Source organism: Lichenostomus cassidix, chromosome 6, assembly GCF_008360975.1.
Source record: "Lichenostomus cassidix isolate B80296 chromosome 6, HeHo_3.0, whole genome shotgun sequence".
Lineage (NCBI taxonomy): Eukaryota > Metazoa > Chordata > Aves > Passeriformes > Meliphagidae > Lichenostomus > Lichenostomus cassidix.
In genome coordinates, this window is record NC_139487.1 from 18059132 (window position 1) to 18082343 (window position 23212).

General features: G+C 41.2%; 2 protein-coding genes across 8 annotated transcripts in view; one reads left to right on the forward strand and one right to left on the reverse strand.

Annotated features, from left to right (window-relative positions):
• The window catches only part of MARCHF8 (membrane associated ring-CH-type finger 8), an 85377-nt gene extending 67683 nt beyond the window's left edge, over positions 1-17694 (forward strand). For all 7 annotated transcript variants that reach the window (XM_085065360.1, XM_085065358.1, XM_085065357.1 and 4 more), the window contains 5 exons: positions 6668-6747; positions 7054-7899; positions 9816-9996; positions 13762-13909; positions 16345-17694. In XM_085065360.1, the coding sequence (XP_084921486.1) occupies positions 6668-6747; positions 7054-7899; positions 9816-9996; positions 13762-13909; positions 16345-16649 (1560 nt within the window). In that variant the 3' untranslated portion in view covers positions 16650-17694. The remainder of the gene's footprint in view (positions 1-6667; positions 6748-7053; positions 7900-9815; positions 9997-13761; positions 13910-16344) is intronic.
• PKD2L1 (polycystin 2 like 1, transient receptor potential cation channel) overlaps positions 1-23212 on the reverse strand; it is a 311230-nt gene that overhangs the window by 117901 nt on the left and 170117 nt on the right. The window lies entirely within an intron of this gene.

Below are 23212 nucleotides of genomic sequence, written 5' to 3' on the forward strand. Positions count from 1 at the left end.
GCCACTGATTGCTGCAAAATGCCTTCTTCATACAGGCCCCACAGAGAAATAATTAAGCTTTATAGAAGCTTCGTCCTCTAAATAGAGAAGAAATTGACCCTAAAACACAGTTAGTCACTGGGAGCAGCTAAAAGAGGGATTTTCACAGTTGTGGTAATCATGCCCTCAGTTTCCAGATAAAGGAATTGTGCTTACAAGCAGATGAAATGAGATCACTTACAAAGCTGGTCTCTAAAGAGTTATTCTCAAATTAGTGGGATTGTTTAACTTTAAAGTGTCTAGTATATCTTGAAACTGATGATGTGATGTCTGGAAATACCTTTAGGTCATCTGTGTGCTGTTCTTGTCATCTGATTGCTTTGGAGGGTTGATTGTAATGTAAAGGGGAAGCACTTTGTAGTCTTATTTTCATGGCCCTCCAAGGGATAAACCTTGAAAATGCTAATACTGGGATCACAGCAAAGGAATCAAAGGTGAACTCCTTAAAAAATGTAAATGCTTTGTCTTTTTGAAGGCCTGTATGGTTCTATCTTTTGCACAGAAGCACTGTAAAGTATTAGATTATTCTTAGGCTGAATAGCAGCCAGTGCAAACACAAAGTGGTAGCCTAAGCTTGCTATGAAATTTAAAATCCATTTAGGCTGTTCATCAGTTTGGAACAGATTTAGAAAAGCATTTGAATACACATGTCCACTGTTGCCTGAAGCTTTAATGGATTCAGTGAGCATTTGTCTGTAGAAAAGTAGTCCAGGTTTTTCAGTTGCAGAGCTTAGCTATCCTGTAGTCTATCAGATGACCAAGGCTTACTGAAAAGAACTGTTTCTCAGAGGTGTTCTGTTCAGGTGTATGGGCCTGGGTTATAAAAAACCTTCTACTGAGTTATTGGGGAAAGGAAGAGACAGGAAAAGTTGTAACAGTGTGAAGATGAAAATATACTCTTTCCCCCAAGTACAAGAGCAAGTAATCTCATGCTGGGGCACAGTGCAGTCAGTCATGTTTGTAAGGAATGTGATATCTCCCTGTGCTATGATAAATCCCCTTTCCTGGGACTGGATTCTTACTTCATATAGGTTTGAGGGCATCCCATTAAGGAGGAGCCTGCAGGGGTTTCCTCTTTTGTTCCCTCCATTCACTCAAGGAACTTTATGGAAGATTTTTAAAGACAAAGAGCCATACCTATTTTTCTTCTTCTCTCTTCAAAATCTGTGCAGTTGTTACTGGGTTTAGTCAACATTAATCCTGTGCTATAGGCAGGTTGTATTATGCTTGGGGAGATTCTGAAGGGATAGATAGCCTCCTTTCTCTAGTATCTTCAGCCCTGGAATCTCTAGAGAAAGTTTCTGAGAGAATCCTGCTTTACATTTCTTTAGACAGAACAAGGGAAAGCTGACTTCAGCTTTGCTTCTAGTTGCTAGACATAATTTTAATTATAGTCATATACATTATATAAAGTATGGAAGAAAGTTCTTCCAGCAGCTGGCTGCTGGTTCCTATCAAATGGTTACCAAAATTACATGGTGGAGTTGATCATCCTGAAATTTTCAGATGATAGTATCTTCCCCGTATCTTCCCCCCAGTTTTTTAGCCACTCTCCATTTTAATAATTTGTCTTACCCCACTCTAAAGACTCTTGATTTTAATATGCACTGGAAGTCAATATGGCATTAATTTGATTGGAAGAATTTACTGGAGAAGATCAGAAGTTGCTGATGGTTGATCCTGCCAAATAGGTATAAAAGCTTCCAAAAACAGCCTGTCAGCAGGACTGTCTGTTCATCACATCACCCAGTCTGTCCATAGGTGGCATGTTCTGCCTATCTCAGGTGTCAGGTTAGTACAGTTTGGTGTCATTGCACTGCTGCCTTGGTGTGCTGGCTCAGCTGGAGGCTTCCTTTGACACATGTACAGTGAAACAACCAGGTCTGTTCCACAGATGAACTTCAGAGACTGCAGGGCACTTGGGCAAGAGCCATCACCCAGCATGTACATGACATACAGTACTTGCTGAAAGTACTCAAGAGAGCATGAAATAAAAGCAAGCCCATAATCAAAATGCCAGGTTGAAATTTGGGCTGTGGAGTGTTTCACTCCTTGCTCTATTGCTAAATTTGTATTTGCCTGGAGCTCCTTGTTCTGTAGTTCCTCTTGATAAAAGACTTAAAATTGTGCTTCTTTTCTCTGACTCTTTGTCTGCCCAGAGGAGAGGTGTGCTCTATTATTAAATGTGCATAATGCTTAGTATGTTAGTTCCAGATCCTTAGCTGAGACTTCTGATGTTTTTGTAGCACAAATAGTAGGGTCAAAGTATTGTTCCTATTCATGTGGCACCTAGAAATAACAAAGTTTGCAGGTGTGGGGGAAAACCTTTCTTTGGTTCCTTTAGATTTCCAGTCAATTCAAGAGTTCTAGTGGAGTTGTTTTTAATTTTTTACCTTCAATGAATAATTTAGTAAAGTTTTTAGTATGTGACAGGCCCTGTTCTTTAAAACGAGATATAGTTGCTACTACTGAAGTATAGCCCAGAGTGGGATGACAGCAGCCGTACCCAGAAATTTCATCTCATATAAGCAGGTTATCTTGCAATATATCCAAGCCATTGGCATGTTCACTGTGGCTCACTTCAAAGATGCCTTTTTTCCCTTAGGCAGGGTGAGGATTTTTGGGTTTTGATGTACAGCATGTAATCAAAAGTGTGTAATCAGAAAAGGCTGAGTTCTCTCACCAATAGATAACACTGTTCATGTGGAGGCAGTATGAGAATATATATAATATGTGCATATATACATGGGTTCCTGCATATATGCATATAAAAAATATATATGTACCTGCTGGCAGCCCTTCAGAGAGCTGTATGCTTCCAGGAATTGTTACCTTCAGAATTGCTGTGGTTATCTGAACACCAGTGCAGAAGGCCATGCTGTGACCTCAGTGAATTGCATTAGATGGCAATGTCAATATACACAATTAATTAACTATTGACCTTTAGTACTGAGCTATTTTAGGCAACCTGTCGGGCTGTACAGAGTAACTCACTAGCGCATGGTTCCAAGGCTCGTCACTGGAGGTGCTATTCCTCCATGCGAAGGGCATGACAGCCCACAGAGTTTCAGCAAGTGATTATGGGGTTAGAAGGGTCAAATTCAGGCTGTCAAGGCTTAGGCTACATGTCACAATATAAGCATTGCAGAAGCCTCCTATGAGGAGGAGTGCTCTAAAACCTGCTGCTGCCGTTGCTATCATAAATAGCCAGTTTGCCCAAAGGTGCTGCTGCTGGGGCAGTAAGGGTGGTGTGTGGCAGAAGCTACAGAGTGGAGGAAGGTTTTGATTGCTTATTTTCCCAGCCTCTTCAAAGCTGAGCCCAGTGTGGGAACGGTATCAGAATTCCAAGACAGCTGAATCCACCTGTTTCGTTCAACCCATCTCCACCTCTTCTTTGCCCTGTTCTGTCCCGAGGCTGCTCTTATTTCTTCTTTGCTGTGGCACACCTCTACCTGAAGGCAGCCCTGAGTCAGTAGACCCAGGTGAGCTGGGAGGACTGGCCAGCAGCAGCTGTATGTAGCCCTGTAGCTGTGCTTGTAGATCTGGCAGAATTTGATACTTGGGCTTTTGGCAGCAGCTTACCTTTTACTGTGCTCCTGTCAGGGAATTGTGCTTCGCTGTTAGGGACTCATTGCTTTCACTGACTTATGTTCCTAGGGAAGTGACTGGCATTAAAGCAATGGTTAGTTTAACTCACCTCACTATCCTACTCTGAGTTGCAGTGCAGCTCTGTAAATAGTTTGATGAGCAAAAATAATGAAATGAAAGGAGGACACAGTGACTGGAGGCTCACTGATGTATGGCTTTTGGTGGTAGCCACTGCTTACATTAGCTTGAACGAGGTGTGGGGCATAGCTTCCTCCAGTGTTTTATTATTCCTTTTTGTGGTGCCTATCCAAGTGTGTTAATTTCTGTTCATATTTTAGTTGCATTTTCATTATGTATGAAAATGGAGAAAAGTACCTTTTGTTCTGAAGCAGAAAGATGGGGAGAAAGGAAATGTGCCTCAGATGTGGAGTTTCTGCAAGCCATTCTGAACATTGCTGGCATCTAGAAACAGAATACTGAGCTTGAAATGCAAATGAAATTCCACAATTTCTTTTTTGTCCCAGCCTTTTGATTTCCCAAGTGGCAAGACTTTAACACTCTTGGTACCAGACAATTGGATCAAGAAACCAGTAACACTGTTTTGGAAGGGAAATTTTGGCTCATTGATTCTAGTCATCTGCTATTAGACTGTCACATCATATATTCTGCTGTCCTGTTTTTTAAAAAACTCATTGCTAAACTGAAGGAGCTGAGAGATTGGATTAATTCTTAGCAGGTTACCTTCTGTGATTTCCTCATAATGTTAAACCTGAGACAGATTTATTAATTGATTTGTGACTTCACTTCCAACAATACATAGCTCTGTCTCCAAGGAAGAATGCAACATGCTGTTTTACTGGTTTAATATTTTTTTTTAGAAGATTGCTCAATATGTCTTTTAAACTAATTCATTATTTAAGTTCTGTTAAACGGTTTCACTCTGCAAATGAAAATTATCAGCAGATGAGTGTCAGGTCTCTCATTAAATTGTCAGGCTTTCCGTTAAAAAAAAGTAGTTACTGCAAAACCCTTTATAAAATAAAGGATTTTAAGTCAGGTGTACCTGCTTTTAGGACAGGTTAAGCATCAAAGAGAAAACAAATTTCCAACAAATACCTGAATTCACATCACTTGCATGATCAGAATCCTGTATCAATAGCACGTGCAAGTGGTGTAAAATGTGAAGAACCATGGCTTCCAGGATAAACCCAAGATCTTTCTTTACTTTGTTTTGTGACAGTCATAACAGTTCAGTTTGCATTCTGGCCCAAGGTTATTCTACTGGGTTTTATTCTATATATATACACCTATCTGGGTAAGATGGGAATTAAGTTACAGTGTCTTACTAAGGGTTAAGGGGGGTGTGTCTGAGTCTTGGCTGAATCTTGCCTTTAATTCGTACAGACCCAGCTGTAAATGGATACCTGTTTTTTCAGTCTCTGTGCAGCTGAGCCATCCCAATGGGAGGCAGACACATTGCTGTCTATAGTACTGTTGACTAGAGAAATGAAACCTTAAGGGATCATTTCTGTGACAAGGAAGGTGGTGGCTGTATCTGTATTTATAAAGTAGCGTGTGTATGTTAGTATCTTCTCTAACAAAGAAATTAGAGTATAATGTGTGACAAGGAGCCTTGCTTTTGCTATGACAGTAGAAAAGCCTGTGGCAGCCTTGTTTAAATATACAATAGGGGCTTTTAATAAATCAAGTATAGAACTGAAGAGTCCCGAGACAGATACAGTGTGTGTTGCAGCATGATCAAAGCAGTGATGACTGAGCAGCTCTGGTGTCTGAAGCTGAAGCACAGGGCTGGGCACAGCGTGCTTCTGTGGCAACACACCTTTTGTCGCCTGAGGTCTCCCTGGTCTGGCACCGGGCAGTTGCCTGACCCAGGTCTCTGCTGGCTGTGCTGGTTTCTGTGCAGCCCTGTATGGATATGACACTTCTGTTGTTCTGCTGATTGCATTTTCCGTCCTGGGTTTCAGGCTTTGCTGTGCAGATCAAAAGAGCTGTAAACCTTTGTTTGAATTTTGAAATGCAAGCAATGTTTTGCAGCAGTGGGTGAGCTGTGCAGTCTGTACAGCAGCTGTGGAACGTGGGAGACCCAGGTTTAAAAATTTGCTATTATGAGGTTATTAATGCAGATTTGCTCCTTGCCAAAACCTCCAGGAACAATTGAGAAGTTTGTTGAAGTGACGTGCAGAATACAGCAGCAGAAAAAGTCTTTAATAACAGCCAGTGGAGCCACAGCTCTGATACAATGCTCATTCTTAACACATTGATTTTAGAGGCTTGTCTATTAAGCGTTAAATATGCCAAGAGCTTCGCTTTATGTTTTTGAGTTAGTTCAGCTCATTCGTACTTCTTCAGTTATTCTGTTTCTCACTGTGCTCTTGTAGCAGCTTAGGAACATGACTGATGCCACACCTCTTCTCCTGGTAGATAGAAGATGCTGTTCAAATAAGACCAGGATGAAAGGCCTCACAAAGTACAAAAAGGGCTTCAGGGAATGGTCTGGTTTGGCAGATGGTGCTCATGTGCATATGCTAGTAAGGAATGTAAGTCCTCAGGTAGTGTTTGAGTTATTGAATTACTGACGGTTCTGTTTTGCGAAGAAGAAAACCCCAAGCCTCTAATCTCTTGCCATCATTGTAAGAGGAAGGATTAGCTGTTACATTGCAGCTAAATTCCAACTAGTCATTACACACACTTCCATCTAATTACTCTAATTACTGTAGCATTGCTCATTTCCTGAGCTATTGTTCTGTGCAGTGTTTGACAGCTGGCAGGTTCCACTCCAGAGATGTCTGCATTTGACCTTGGGGTAAAACTTTTCTGTTCTGATCACTGCTTCTCCCGGGATGAGGCTATGTGACCTTTCTTGCATTTAACAGTAGAGTCACTTTCTTACAACTTGCCCTTGAGTATCTGATGTAGAGTGATATCTGACTCTATATGCTGTGTTTCACCCTGAAGGTGATAGCTGTGCATACTGACTCCTGACTTCGGGGTTTGTTTGTTTGTTTTCATTTCACTGCAGGCTGGAAGTCCAACCTCTATCTCTGCCCCTCATAGCTTCTCTCGGACTTCTGTTACACCATCCAACCAGGACATCTGCAGGTAAAGTGTGCCATTTGCGTGGATACAGTGGGGCTCAGGAAAGGTTCAAATTAAGGAAAAACAAAACTGGAGAAGCATGTTTATGGGGAAGTAAGCAATGTGGGGTTCCCACATGAAGCATCCCATTTGTTTGACTCGACTGCTGTCTAACACCGCTTTGTAAAATCCTACTGACTGTTTGGCCCTGCTATGTTTGCCGTTCCCACACTAGCTGTAATTCTCATTTCTTCGCTTTTAATTATACGTGTTCTCTTTTTTAATTGCTATTTTACTTTCTGTGCTTTTATTCCACTGTTCTGCATGCAGTTCCAGTGCAGTGTTTTCTGAGTGTTGTCATCACAGTCCAGTGCAGTCTGCTGTTGTCTTGAAAAATCCACACTGCCAGAGCCCTCTGACACAAGGGGTCACTGTGACAGTAATCTGTCAGGACACGTTACATACAGCAAAGAGAAACTCCCGTGGGCAGGATCGGGGCCAGGCACTCAGGTCTGCTAAGAACATAAAGCCCACCCGCACTCTGAAATTCTCCAAGTCCCTCAATGACGTGGACCAGAAGGCGCAGGGCACCGGCGAGTGCTTTGATTATGTGGAGCGAACGCGCTCAGAAGGCAAACTGACCCCGAATCAAGAGCAGTGTTTAAGGATTAACAAATTTCATCTTAAAGAGAGGAAACCGCTGAATCTCAGGCCTCTTTCTTTTAGCAATTCTAAGCACTCCTATATCCCTTCCCTTTCCAACTACTCGAGTGCATCGGGAGGAGCAGAGAACCACAGCGCTGTACATATCCCCCTGCTGGAGGACAAGGTGGACCATGACACCTCAAGGAGCAAAAAACTGTTGCGTTACCTTTTTTCCTTCTCCCACACCTCCAGCATCAGCAGCCTGCATAAATTTCATGAACTGGAGAGCTATTCCAGTCACTTCCAAGCTGACAAATCCTCCAGCATGCTGGTGGAAAGCACGGACTTCTGCTCTGATGATATGGGAGACGATGACGTCTTTGAGGACAGCACCTCAGTGAAACTCAAAACAAAAGAGCAGCGGGCACCGCTCTGTTCAGTTGAGAAGGACAGTGACCTTGACTGCCCTTCCCCCCTCTCAGAAAAGTTACCCCCTCTCTCCCCTGTGTCCACATCAGGAGATACCTGCAGGTTGGTTTACCAGAGAACCACCTACCTTTGAACCCTCCTATGTGTGGTGGTGACTGTTCTGCTTTCCCCTGCCTTTGTGCTGTTTCTGTCTTTTATTTTACCCTGTCACCTTGCTAATACAGTATGAGATTTGATGCATGCAGCCTTCTCTCTGATGTCCTGCACCCCTCTGATGCACTTAACAAGGCTACTAAGCAAAATAATTTTCTTTGGAGTCAAATAAATTCTCTTAAAATTTATTTCAGGTTTGGGGTTCTGAGATGGTATTTTTCCTCTTATCAGCACCCAAACTGGAAATACTATGAGAGACTCAGCTACGCATCATAAAGGTCAAGCTGAACAAGTCTTAGCTTTTAATGAGCAATGTGTTGTCCTGACAGCATTGCTGGTTTGACCAGAGGGTGGGAATCAGGAGGAAAACAGTCTGCTTGAAAATTGCTTCTGAGATCAGATCAATATCGCTTAAGATTTTTTCCCCCTCAGTTTGTATCCTACCACACTTTTTTGATAAGGGCTCCCTGGATGCCTTTGTCAAAGGGGATCTGAGCACTGGCGTAGTGGTAGGCCTATGTGATGTCCATAGTGTGAGGACCAAAAATGATGTGTGTCCTAACTCCAACTCCAGAGGATTAATCATGTGCACAGGTGGTGGGAACAAGAACCGGCCTGTCTTCAGGGTGACTGGTCTGCAGGTGTGCCCCATCCCACCTCCAAAACCTGGTTGAGGAGCAAGAGTCATCAAGTATGGGAGCAGCTGTCCAATCCCTTTACCTAGCATTTTATTGTCCTAGTCTTTCTCCTCCCTAACACCACTTCCTAAAGCTGGCTGTGTTATTACTTGCCAAAATGATTTGATTTCCTCCCTCATTAACACCATATCTAGTTCTGTACTGGCTTATCACCAACAAGATGCTGTTGTAATCCACCCACTCCTTCATTTCCACTTGCCAGCTATCAGCAAGGTCACAAGAGGCAAGATGCTACACATCAGTAAGAGATCTCAGTAATAGACAGAGATGGCAGCAGACCAGAATGTACTTCACATATGCTTAGTAACTTGTATTCATTCCCTGAGCTCCTCACCATCCCCCTTTCAATTCATGACCTCTTCCACATGGTTAGAAGGACTTCACAATGCTTGATGCTACCCAAGGGTTGTGTATAAATTGAATCTGGAAATTAAATGTCAGCAGCTGGTAGTAACACTTTTTCAGATGTCCTTGCTGTTTGCACTGTAAGGAAGATGGGGAATTTTGCAGAGCTGATGCTTCCTTAGCAACTCTTGCAAAGTAAGAGTTGGAGAAGCAAAACTGTTCAGAGTTAGTGTGTCTTGGGGCTCAGATTCAGTGCTGTAGTTTTGCAATGTGAATCTGTCTTTTAGGAATTTGCATTAGAATTAATCACTTGTGCAAAATCTAGGCTGTCTAAATTAGTTGTTTGTGATCCTGAGGTGGACTCTTTCAAAATTGGTTTGGGAATTTTGTTTTATCTTCTATTTCAGACCGTAGTACATGAGTAGCTGTACCTCTCTGTGCATATTTTGTTTAGGGAAGTGCTGTCTGATCTGTTTAAATGCTATTTGCAGTTAAGTGCTATTGGTCTGGGTGAAATGTTGTCATTCCTCTCCATTTTTTCTTTCAAGTGCTGCATTTCTGTCAGTCTCTGTATGTCTGCCTCATCTGTGAGAAAGCAGCTGTCTAGTTAGCTGTGTCTATGCTCAATTATTTTGTGCCTGTGTATGTGTTTGTGCAGCAATGGAATTGTTTAGTTTTAGCTCCTTTGTGGAACACATTCCTTTGATTTATATGTCTCGGGATCCTCAGTGAACATCCATGTGTGATCACAGATAGTACACGGCTGTTCCACATCCTTTCTTCTTCCTCTTCTCCTAATGAGTAGCTTTGCTTCTGATTCAGGATATGTCACTGTGAAGGAGACGATGAGAGCCCTTTGATTACCCCCTGTCACTGTACGGGAAGTCTTCATTTTGTGCACCAGGCCTGCCTGCAGCAATGGATCAAGAGCTCGGATACGCGATGCTGTGAGCTGTGCAAATACGAGTTCATCATGGAGACAAAACTGAAGCCTTTGAGAAAGGTAGGCACAGGACCTGCTTCCCCCAGGGCATGCTTTGTTAAACAGAGATCCCCTCTGGAACAGACTGTGCCCACAAGCCTGCAGCACCCACCATGTATTTATTATCATTCTTGTGGCTCCTTAGAATCTGGTCAGTTTTGTATAGGTACAAAAGGATTAGCACTCACCCTGGCAAATTCAGCATCACTGGAATCCATCTCTGATAAAAGCTGATATAGCCCAGCAGCTCACTGTATGTGTGTGTGTATATATTTTATATATATATATATATATATATATATATATATATATATATATATTTATATATATAATATATATATATATATAAAATATATATTTTTTATATATATGTATATATAAATATACACACACATTATATACATATATATATAATGTGTGTGTGCATTCTGATTTTTTATCTTTACAGTTAGATTTTAGAGCACAAAACTCTGCAGTTATTGACTTTTTCTTTAATGTGGAGTTTTGTATTACTGTTACCTGCTTTAGTTTGTGGCTTTAAGATCCATGTGGTTTATCAGCTCTCTTCAAAATATGAGGATTTCACATTAAATTTACTTTAAATCACACTTCCTGAGTGTAATTTAGTTAAAATTTGCAGCCTTTTTTTTTTCTTTTTGAAGGATCAAACTGATTTAGTGAAAATAATACATTGTAAGTAGAAGGTGGCTCCCCCTTAAATGTGTTTTCATTTTTACCCTTCCTTAGGCTGTGAATTACTAGGTTTTAGTACATTCAGGTTGCTAGAACCTGCATTTTTATTTCATAGAAAAATACCTTTCATAAATCTGGTGACTTAAAGTATAGGTACTAAGACCAGTTTTGTGCTTGTATCCTCATTTTGTTCTCCCACATCCTCTGAGCGTTCAGCTTTAGCTGTCCTTATGTCAGGATTTTGAGATGGAAGTTGCTGGTATTCTTCGCACAGACAAATCTTGCCGTATCTACGAAAGTGGAAGAGGTTAATAACAATAACCTGAGTCTGGTACTAGAATAAATGAAGTCTGGACTGCAGTCATCCAAAAACAGTTATGAGAACTTGTCCAATTCCTAAGAGTGACTCCTAACAGAAAATGGAGCAGATTTCAAACACTTCGTATTTTTGTAGAGATGTGCTGTCTGCAAAGTGTATAGCTTAACATGTCGAGTTGATAGGATGTTGTTTGCTTATGATTGTGGTGTATCATTGCCTTCTAAAAACTGCAAATTTTGGCTTGGTAGCCCTTTGGCACAGAGTGCAGTTACCTCTGAGTTGCAGTATTGGTCATCATAAGCTTTGTTGCAGACAATATTTCGTACAACCCAACCATAGGACAGTAAAGAAATTACTCTAGAGAATCCCAAGAAAGAAGAGTTGCTATAATTGTCTGTTGACTGCTGGCTTTTTTCTGTGCTCACTCTGCCTGAAGTGGGTGGGAAACATTTTCTGAATATTTGTGTCCTGTGAAAAAAAATATTGGGCACCTTTAGAAATGAGTCACTCAACATCATTAGTTATATCTGAACAGGTCATCTGTGGGAAGCAGACAAGTTGCCAGAAGGTAGGGATAGAGACATAAATAGAAGGAGTTAACCTCTCAAATACATCCAAAGAGTCTTTTTAGAGGCTCAGCTGCAGCAAGATGATAAGATGCCTCTGTATCTTCAACTCAGCCCTTATGGAGACTTTTCAGTCAGGACAAAACAGTCTAGAACTGGTGAATATGATCAGGATGGGACAAATAATAGGGCTTCTGCTTGTCTGTAAGGTAGAAATGGAATTAAACTTCCTTGGCATCTTAAGGTTGTATTGTATCATTGGGCTGATCAAACAGTAAGTTACTAAGGGAAGAGGGTGAGAACAAAATATATCATGGCTCAAATGAGGATGAGGGCAGACAAGAAAGAGAGATGTTTCATTTTAAAATTTCAGTGAAAAAAAGGATATTAAATCTAAATTTTTAACAACACTTAAAAAAATCCAGAACTGCTAACTATTTTAAGTTGGAAATGCCTCATGCTGTGTCATTGGAATAATGCAGCAGACTGGAGTTTCCTCTCTGGGCTAGTGTGCAATTTGAAGAGTATTTTCTCTTTTGCTTTGCAGTCATCTCTCTTGAAGAGGTGAGGTGGTGCAAACTGGTTTGGTGGCTGTGGAGCCAGCAGTTTACAAGAGGTGTTGTCCAGCAGAGGAGCCCAAGCTGTGAAACAGAAAAGAGAATTAGAAATTAGTCAAAACACATGTCCTCATGGCTCTGTAAAAGCATTTGCAAATCGATTTAACATGGTTGCTTTTTGGCAAAATAATTTAATTAATTTATACTTTCTATCAAAAGGCAGCACCTTTGTGTAGATGCAAAAGCAATTTTCTGTTTGAAATACAACACACAAAGGGAATGTTTCATCCAGTCTTTTCCTAAAAAGATTGAAAAAATACAGCTTTCTAGTACAACATGAGTCCAGCATGTCATTCCTGGAAGTATTCAATTTTTGTGCCATGATGAGGTTTGGATGCCCACTCAACTGGAAATGTGGCTTGGTCTGGACAAAGAGATTGTTTGTTGGCAGCACAGAGATGATCACAAAGTCTCTGTCTCATGTTTCAACCATTCTTGTATTTGTGGCAGTGGAAGCAATAATTCAACATAAAGGATGATTTCAGTCATACCGTTTGGGTCATCTCACTCCCTTCCACATTATGCTTCCTTTTTGAAATCCTGTTTTTCTGGAAATTATTCTAGGAGACATCAAATGCATCTTGTTATGCATGAGATGTTTATGTTCCCCAGCATATATTTTGTGAAAGTGTGGAAAAAGTCCATCATAACTCTCTTCTAAGCAGATATGCTGAGGGATGTGTGTCCCACATGTAAAAGCTTTCATCATATACATAGGGGAAGTTACAAAAAAAAGAAATTTAAAACACAGCTTCTGGGTGTCTCAGGTATGTCTGGCATATTAGAAACATATATAATAATTATCTAGTTTTCTTGTATCTTTCTGAAATTACATTGGCATGATTTTGTGGTTTTGTTTTGGGCTTTATAAGCATTATTGATAGGTGCAGGTCTGGGGATTTAATTTGCTGCATCTTCTTGTTTAGAAAAACTGTCACCCTGGTTTTACTGTATATGCTTAGGACATATGTATTTAAGTGCACCAGAACCACTGCAAATAGAGTACAAGTGTCACTGCTATAAGTGATGTTAAATATATGTGAAGATTGAGTGGAACCCTAAGGGGCAGGAGGTGAGAGCTAAACAGCCTTGAGCTGAGAGCTCAGCAGCCACGGGACTCTTGAGAGCTCACCATGAGGTATTTACACACCCTGGTCAGCTGAATCATGTGCCATTTCCACTGTTTCACAGAATGCCCCCTGAGCAAGGGGACCCTTTCCCACTCGTGATGTGGGTAGCTGCTGTCGAGTGGGGAGCACAGGAAGGAGCAGCAGTGCTGGGGTCCCTCTGTGCTGGAGCTGCCCCTGTGTGGGTAAGCAGGCTGAGATGACATTGTGCTGAGGCACTGGTTGGGAGCTGAGCACTCCAGTCCCCTCCAGCACCAGGATGGCTTCTGTCACAGCAGGGTGAGCTGCTAGCCATCACACACATGCTGTGGCCAGAGCAGTCATGCCATCTGACTTTAAAATCCTTGTTAGGAGGAAACTGGTCTCCTGCCTGCTTTTGGTTCTTATCAATGTTCTCTTTTCATACTCTCTAGTAACTACAATAAACTCCTAACCTCTTGCTCTGGTTCCGGGTTTCTTGCCAGTGGGAGAAGCTGCAGATGACAGCGAGCGAGAGGAGGAAGATCATGTGCTCTGTAACATTCCATATCATTGCCATCACCTGCGTTGTGTGGTCTCTCTACGTCCTGATAGACAGGACTGCTGAAGAGATTAAACAGGGACAAACTACTGGTATGTTACTTTCTTATCTTCCCACTTACTCTCTTGGAATAGTTACCGTGATTGCAGGATGTGGAATGTAAGTGTGCAGGTAATGTTTATACTTAAACTAGTCAGCTTTACCCTGAGGTTGGGTTGGTTGAAAAGCATGGATCTAAAATTAGTTTGTTAAATCGGGAAAGTAACCAGTGAATTAATCTGTGGGTGCTTTTTAAATCTATTTCAGATGAATTTAGTTTGCACTTGTGAAATGCCCGGATATGAGAGCTGATCCACTGTAGCCAGACACAAAATTGCACTGTCTTAGCAACTTTAGATCTAAATTGGAACACTTACTGAGCAGATAAGGACGTAAGCATATTTTTGCTGCTATGACTACCTTTAAACTGGGCAAAACTGGAACAGTTTTAAAAAAGAGAAGTAGTAAGAGGAACCTAAATTCAAATCTTTGAGGTAGATCAACAGGGTTTCCTTTCCTCCCAGTTATCTCTGGGGTGGGTTAGTCATGAGTGAGAGCCATGTTAGACTGGAACAATTTTTGAGTGATTGCGCCTGAAGCAGAAGAAGTTCAAGTTGAATATTATGACTCCATTTTGCACAACTGAGATGAGATGCAATTCATGTAGTGGCTACCACCCCACTGCATGGGTATCTTAACTTCTTGAATAGTAAGTTTTCTTTAGTATGTCAGCAGTAAACTTAGCAAACTGAAATATGTTTGCTCAGGTGGGCTGTGCTGCAGATTTGCAGCTGTCACAGAACTATTCCTCAGGCAGCTGAGCCTAAAGGGGGATAGAAGGGATGGAAGCTGTTAGAAGGCAAGCTGTCCTTGCTTACAGAGCACTGCATGCCAACCAGACATGCAGGTGGAAAATGTTTTGCTGGTGATTGAACAGTGTCCTTTGGGGAGATAGTTGAGGATTAATAAACCTGCAAATCCACAGAGCTATTATAGTCTCTTCAGAACAGAATCACTTGAAATTAAAAAGTTATCCTCTCATTTCTCATTTAGGCTATAGTTGGATTGTTCATGACTTCAGTCAGGAAGCTGCTTTCAGTGTAATGTCTTAGTTTCTGTTTCATCCAATCCCATCTCTTCCATGAACAGTGAAAATTATTGCCCTTTCAGTGTAAGGTTTCCATATAATGATGAAAAGGATATGCTTTCAGAGATTTATTGTCTCCAGGTTTTTTTAACAAGTAAATATTTTAGATGAACATAACTAGGAGGAATGGTGTGAATATTTGGTACATGTTATAGTGCTTTCTTTGCTCCCTTCATTTGGATTCTAAGTCCAGGGAGTGCTGTAGTGAGCTGGGGGATGTGGAGAGTGTGTGTGGATATACATTCGTGTCCACACAAGCAAGGGGCAAGCAGAAGCTGTCACTGCCTACAGACAGCATCAGGCAGCTCACCTGTGAATCAGAGGGTCAGATATGAATCACAGGTGGGATTTCATCAGTAGCAGGGCTGCGATGCTCTTTATATTTTGAGACTAAAATATTTTCATTCCTCCCACACTACCAGCGCATTTCCAAAACAACACCATCCTGTATCTTGGTTAAAACTTTGGAGAGTTGGAAAGATGTAATTTTATTCTCTGGAAAACCTGATAATGGGTGATTCGTCATAGTTTCATATCCATCTTGTGATGGCACTTACCTTTAAAGAGGCTGGATGAATACAGGGCAGGCTGGATGAATGTGTAAGCAGACTATGTATAAAATGAATAGTTCTTAATTTAAAAGTAGTTGATAAAAATGTAACAAGGTCCACTGTCTAAACGTTCAAGCTAGACAAATTTAGGAAAAGTGATGGTAGTAATTTTTAAGGACAGAGGGTAAGCTTGGAATGCTTCAACATCTCCAGCACTTGCAGTTTTGTATCAGAAGACATGCTCTAGTTCAGATATGAGTTACTGGTTGTGATGCAGATAAAATTTTCTGGTCTGCATAATAAACATATTAAGCTATATGGTAACAATCATTCCTTTATGTCTCCATGTGCTCTGTGATTACAGAGTGGAACAGACTTGTTGGGTCACTGAGTTGAGTATCTGCTATGAAGAGGAAGCCGTGCCATAGAATTCCTTTCATAATTTGATCCAGTCTTTGTTTAAAAACAGGTGTAAAAGGACCTAAGCATATTGGTGGTTGCCTTGGCTCTGTGATTGTACTGCATAATGGCTCAGACACAGAAAATCAGTTGTTTTGGTTTTTCTTCTGGTGGGGAAGAATAAATGTGGTATGTGAAGCAGAAGTCTGTGTGTTTGACTTGAAGGAGAAAAAAAAAAGCCAAACAGGAAAAATGGCAAAATAAGAATAGTTTGCATGACTCAAACTCTGTGACAGTTTTCTTACAGTACGTTTTTGAAAGATCCAATTTAGTCCAGCTGATAATGACCAGATCCTTTTTTAAATTCTTCTTTTTATTTTATTTCTTTCAGGTATTTTAGAGTGGCCATTTTGGACTAAGCTGGTAGTTGTGGCTATTGGTTTCACTGGAGGACTTCTGTTCATGTATGTACAATGCAAGGTGTACGTACAACTGTGGAAGAGACTTAAAGCTTATAACCGAGTAATATATGTACAAAACTGTCCAGAAACTAGCAAAAAGAATATTTTTGAAAAACCTGCACTAATGGAGCCAAACTTCGAAAGTAAAGAAATGTTTGGGATTCACCATTCAGACACAAACTCTTCACATTACACAGAGCCAGAAGACTGTGCTGCAGAAATCCTTCATGTCTGATTGCTGGTTGGGAGGGGTGTTTCTGTATGTCCTCAAAGATTTGAATATCATTGTTTACTGCAAACTGCTCTACCTTTTTAAAATCAGCTAACAGCCGAAGGCTGGCGGATAAATTTTTTTACATTTGTTTTTTTTTGTTGGAATTTTTTAAAATCCCTTAGGCATATCTGTCAATGTCATCATGGTTGCATACCTCTCAACATTTTGTGTCTCATACTGGGTGATGAAAGAGCCATGGGATATTGGGTAGAATGAGCCTTGGGTTTGGTATCAAGCAAGCCGCTAGCGAGCTGTCATCAACTTCACGGAGTCTGTTACTTTAGAAGATGACTCTTAAGTGATTCTGGAAGATGTGTAGAGTGAGGTTGGTTGGTCTGTTCTTTATGCATGATGAAGGAAGTTGTCCCAGACAGTGAGGGAAATGAGAGAGTCTAATCTACCACTAACACTGCCACTAACATTGCGTCTTAGGCAGCAGGTGTAAAATTTTACTTTACATATTGTGATGAGACTTACAAAGCATATAGCACTTTTAAAAATCTTTATTTTGTAATATGTATGTCAAATGAGAATGAAACTCATTGAAAGAATGTGTCATTTTTGAGACATTTCTTCATTCTTTACCCCATCTATTCTTCTGGAACATAAACCTTTTGCCTTATGAAAAAAAAAATTTAAAAATTCCAGCCTGTGATTTCCAACACATGCCCACATTATCTTACTGAACATAACACTAAAAAACTCTGCCTCTTTCAGTTTTCTTTGAGGAGCAATTTTCTTCAAAGGATATTGCACTTGTGACTTGTGTTTGAGGAGTAGTGGATGTGTACAGTATTCATTTTCCATGGTTTCAGTGCTCTGTTTTGGGGATTGGGTTTTGATTTTTTTTTTTCTCAACAGGTCAGACCATCAACATACCTGGACATATATACCTGATGTAACTTTCATTCCAAACCACTGGCAAAGGGTTTGTTGCCATGTTGATAAAAATGTGAGCTGTTATGGAAAAAAGGAAACTTAGTCAATACAGCTGAAACTGGTTTTTCTTCTTTAGTGCTGTGTCATGTGTGAATTGCCCAAGAATTTGATATTGTCAGAGGAGATGCTGAGATCCAAATCTAGGAAGTAAATATCACATTAAGTGGATAAATTTAAAAATACCTGCCTGGTTTAGTCCTGATGTGAATGTATTACGTGGTCAGAGAATAGTTTTTGTCTGTGCTTTTTAATCAGTCAGCTTTCATGCAAAGAGAGGGACAGCTTTAAATCTGTTTGCAGGGCTTTAGACAGAGTTGATCTGCAGTTGATTTGTTTGTCCAGTCTGCTTCACTGCCCCCCTGTCCAGCTTCAAGCCCTTGTTTAACCAAAGTCTCAGTGTGACTGGAGCAGAAATGAAGCCCCATGAAAAGTCAGCACATGAGGACTCTGCATTTGAAAGCTGCCTTTCCCTACCTGAGCCCTATCTAAATCTCTGTAAAGTCAGTGATGATAATATGGCTGGTTTTTGTAGGAGTTGCCTGGACTTCTCAGATAAAAGTTTGTTTACTTGTTGAGATACTGAACTAAATTCTTAGCTCTAGTTCAAGTTTCACTTAGTATTTTTCAAGTACAACTTTGGGTACATTCTTTTCGTTGTAAAAGTAGTTGCTTTAAGACTTCTTAAAGTACAACAGTAAGAGATCAGGGATTCTTTTCCTTAAAATGTAATACTAATTTATTTCTAGATCAATATGTTAATAAAAGGCAGAGAAGGGACTGTGGTAAGAGAACACACACCCCAGCGGTTTCTAAGAGCTGTTAGAGGAAAAGCACGTGTGCCTCTGTCACTTCATGCTTGAAGCTTACTGTCTGTGATCTTCATGAACAACATGGTACCTTGTTCTTGGGATGTGTTAAAACATCCAGACCTCTGGGCAGTCCTGGTAAAGCTGCACTGGCATGGGTTTGTGTACTGTACTAGCTGTCAGGATGTCCCATGCTGAAGTGATACAGGCAGACAAACCCTGCATACCCTGCTGCTCTCGGGCAGAGTCTTCATGACCATACACATACAGAGTTTGTTGCCTGTGCCTGCCATAATTTAAAGTGCAATTATTCAAGACCTTTCCTGAACTCTGCTGTGGGTGATCCTCTTCTATTTATGAGAACCCAGATAATATGCTGTCTTGTTTTGTTTTCTATTTTGTTCTGTGAAAGATTCACTAGATAAACTCAGGTGGGTTAAATATCAGGTCTTGCACACCTTCATGATGTTCTGAAATGCCCAAGTGCACAAGGCCTGCCTGTCTGTAAGATGTTCACATTACAGCTGCAAGAGGCACAGAATTGGCTACCGAGTGATCCTGTGCATGTTCTCATCCCAGCTGTGGCTGGTGGGTGAAAGGAAGATGGACAAGTTCTGGCATGAAACCTGGCTGTTCTCCAGCTCACACCTGAGAGGCTCTGGTGTGTGAGCAATGTTGCGACATCGCTGATACAGCGTACTGTAACTTTCTGGTTTGCTTCAGTCACTGTTGTACATGATTCTAGGTGAAATACTGCAAGATCTCATTTGGTATTTTGGAAGCTGCATGTGGAACATGCCAGGTAGTGTTAAGTGTATTTGGGGTGCTGAAGATTTTTGCTGTGCCCGTGAGCATCTTAACTTGTAAAGAAAAATCATCTCTAGCAAAATCACTTGGGGAAAAGTATTTGTGAATGAAAATGTTTTAGTCAGTGTTGCTGCTAACAATTTCCTCTCCCAGCAGGTCTTTTCTGAATGAAAATTAAGGCCTATTATTTAAACTCTCTATACTGCTTAGGCATGCTCATACCAGGAAAGGCTGCAGAAGAGATCCATTTTTCAGGGTGTTTCATTTGTGCTGGGCACACTTCTCATGCTGATTCTTGCTTGGTGTTAATGGTGGGCTTCTGGAGATGCAGTTCTCTGCTTCTGCATGGTGCCATCAAATGTTTGAGAAGGCTGAATGGTGCTTTTTTCTTCTTTCTCCGCAAGAAGATACTGTTGACTTTTTCAGCTTCCAGCTGTGAGGCACTGATGCCAGCTCAGGTGAGCTCTTCCTTTCTGTTCAGATGTCAGTAAGGGGAACAACCATCCCCTGTCAGATCAGGCTTTCCAATACTTCCTTCTGGCAGCTTTTGAAATTACTGAAATAGAAGCCTGGTTCTTGTACCTTGGCCAGAGTTATCTTGGGTTACCCTGGGACTTTCCTGAGACCAGAATTTAAGTAGGAGGGAGTATAGGCTTAATGCCATCTACCACAATCCCTTCCCTAGATTGCCAGAAGCTTTGCTGATATGTCCAATGCCCAAGATAACTGACCAGACTCCCATTCAGTTGACATCACTCCTGTCCAAAGAGACACCATCTGGGCCAAGGACATTCCCCTGCTGTGTCACATTTGATGTATCTGCCAGGTCATGAACATGCATTCTGTTAGAAATACAGGTGTGTGCTGAAGAAGGTCAATCCCATTTAAGAGCTGATGAGATACGAAATTCCTATGAATTCTCAGGACTTTTTTCAACTGTAAGCCTGTATTCTGGGAGTGGGAGTGGTGTTTAAAATGTGTTCTGAAGAGATGGCCAGACCTGGGGACAGCTTCCTCTGGTTGAATGTCATTGAGATTGGCTTTGCTTCAGCAGGAGGCATTCAGTGAAGATTGAGTGATCCTGCAAGGGGTTAGAGAAGTACTGGGCCTCTGTGCTGTACTTGGGAATTCCTCAGAAACAAGAGTAACTCTGTCCAAGCCAGCCCCCTGTACTGATCAGAGCATCAGTCCCAGTTGGTGCTGTAAGGAAGGGAGCTGGTTGCTTCTGCCCTGAGTGGCGGAGTATCAATTGCAATGTGGGACTCAGGTCCAAATTTCTCCTAAAGCTGAAGTGTGTTAAGATACAGATTTCTGGTGTGGTCTGCTCTGGAGACTGGCCAGCAGTGAAAGGTCAGTGACTCTGGGTTGAGTCCCTCTCAAATATGGGTGAAACAGGGCAAATACAAAAGCAAGGATATTGCTGGCTGGATTTCCTCAGTGTTGAATTAGATACACAAAGAAAATTTCTAAGTGGGACCTTTTATTTTGTGATTATTTTTTAGTTTTGAGATATTGCGGTGTCTGTATATTCCAATGAAGTACTGAAAGCACTTGTCTTTGTATAGAAGATACCTGTTTAAAAATTGCAGCTAATCTTGTATTTAGGTAAAACATTTGTAGATAGGTAATTGTATAATGTTGAAGAACTTTACACTGGCATGTGTTGTATAGTTTATACAAGACACTTCATACTTCTGCAGAATTTTTTAGTTATTAAATTTCTAGTAACTTAATGTATAGTTTTGTATCCTTTCATGTATGTTCATTTTCTCAGTATTACCACTTGCAGAGTTATTTTTAGTTTCTTAAACTGTAATTGGTTCTTTGTGTGTGATACACAGGGTTATTGACTGCAGCAATAAAGTGTTTCTATAAAAAAACAGAAAAAACCAAAACCACTATAGTATCCATTTTGTTTGAAAAAGAATAGAGAGAAAAATTGATCTCTCCAGTGGTGATGATCAAAATACAGAACTTGATGGCTCTTCAGTGTAACAGACGAGTGCAGAGTAGCAGCCCATGACAATTTGCTGTGAAAATGATCCATAATGATAAAGGCATAGTAACCATCAGAATAAATGGGCAACTCCTTCAATGCAGGTGGTTTCGCCTCAAATGCAGGAATGTGGGGAGAATTTTCTGTTTTCTGCCATGCAGGAGGTGGGGAGAGAAGATTCCCATGGGCCTTAAAATCTGACCTGGAATCAACACAGAGAGGTGCATCATTCTGAAGTCAGCATTCTCACATGTTTCTGCGTAGAGGTGCAGAGCAGAAGATGCTCAGTACTATGACTTTCCTCTAGGAAGAATATTAATTTAGTATTCAGAAGAGGAAATCTTCAGCAGTTTCTCTAGAATTAATTTCTAGCACCAGTAGGTCAATGAAATGGCACTGCTGTGAGAGAGCTTGTTAGCAAGGCATACACACCAAAGAGCAAAGACCTGGAGAGTTGTGTCTGTGACACAAGGGGGCTCAAAGAAAAGCTTTTAATTTCTGTCTCTTTTTAAGTAGAAATTAGTTTTTCATTTTCTTTTAGGTAAGGAAGGGAAGGAAATCTTAAATCTGCAACCCTTGAGAGGTGTCTCCCATGCAAAACTAAAGTCTCTGTCCTACATTGCCTTAGTAAAGAAAGTCTGGCTGTAGTAAATGAAGCTACTTACATAAAGTTTGGAAACCCAACAAGACCTCTATACAAAAATACCCTCCTGGAGAGATGGTAGGATAATTTCCAGGGCCTGCTGTTTGACTGGCAGCCTCTGAGATGAAAAGCTGATAAATGGTTTAAGGAACAGAGCCCGCAAAGCCATCTGGCTGCTGGTTATAAAGTGTTCCTTGTCTTGGGCTCAGGCATCTCGAGTTAATTATAAATTAACTTCCTTCCTCTTGTAAACCTTATTTTCATCTGAAAGAGTATTATTGTCACTGTGTGAAGTGTGTCCATCTCCAAGGCAGAGAACAGCATTGGCTCAGCAGCATATGGCACAGCTGTGACTTCAGGAACAGGATTTTTCATCTGGTCCCCAGGAGCTGGAGCTGTCTGGTGAGTATTTACCAGCATGACTTTCCTCTTGGAGCAGGGCAGAAGGAGGCAGTTGGGAAGCAGAAGGGCAGCATTTGGGAAGGTGTACAAGTGCCCTGTGGAGACTACAGAGGTGTCAAAAGGTGCAACTCCAGCTGCTGACCTCGAAAACCAAGTCCTATCTCAAGAGCCAGGCCTGTGCCTGCACTGCTGCCCAGTCTCCCGTCACCCACCCCTCCATTTCAGATCTCCCTGTGCCCAGTGTGTTACCCATATCATGCTGTGCTTGTCCTTTTCCTTTCAGTCTACTTGTGCAACCCAAATTTCCTTCCTCTTGCCCCCTTCCTCACTGGCCTCTAGGCCAGACTGGGCAGTGTGGGTTTTGCTAGGATGTACCAAATTGCAGTCAGCGTTTGATTAACAGGAATGACCAGGGAAGTACCCAAAAGTGACACTGCAAATAAAGGTCAGCGTTCCCTTGTGATCCTAGTTTTTCCTGTAAATCCTCTAGGCTCCAGGCTCCAATGCACAGGATGATTTCTGACATTTTGGCATCGTATTGTGTACCACAATACAGCAGAAGAGGATGATTTTCACTGTCTTGTGATGGATGTATGACATAAGAAAATCAGGCAAGAATATCGCATTATATAACAAGGACAGAATAGAGGAAAACTCAGTTCATCTTGGCTAGATGGAGGGGAGGCAGAGGATTTAAAAAAAAAAAAAAAGAAATCAGAAATCAAAAGAGCCCTGGACAAAGGAAATGGGGATCAAAGGAAATGGGGATCAAATTCAGTGCATTACACAGGGTGGAATAATTGGAAATGTAATAATGCTCAGGCAGGGCCAAGTGATGGCAAACTTTAAGAATACTCTTTAAAGTGTATTCTAGGAAAAAGGCAAGAATTGTGTCAGAGGAACTGAAATCTGGAAATAGAGAGTAGACTTT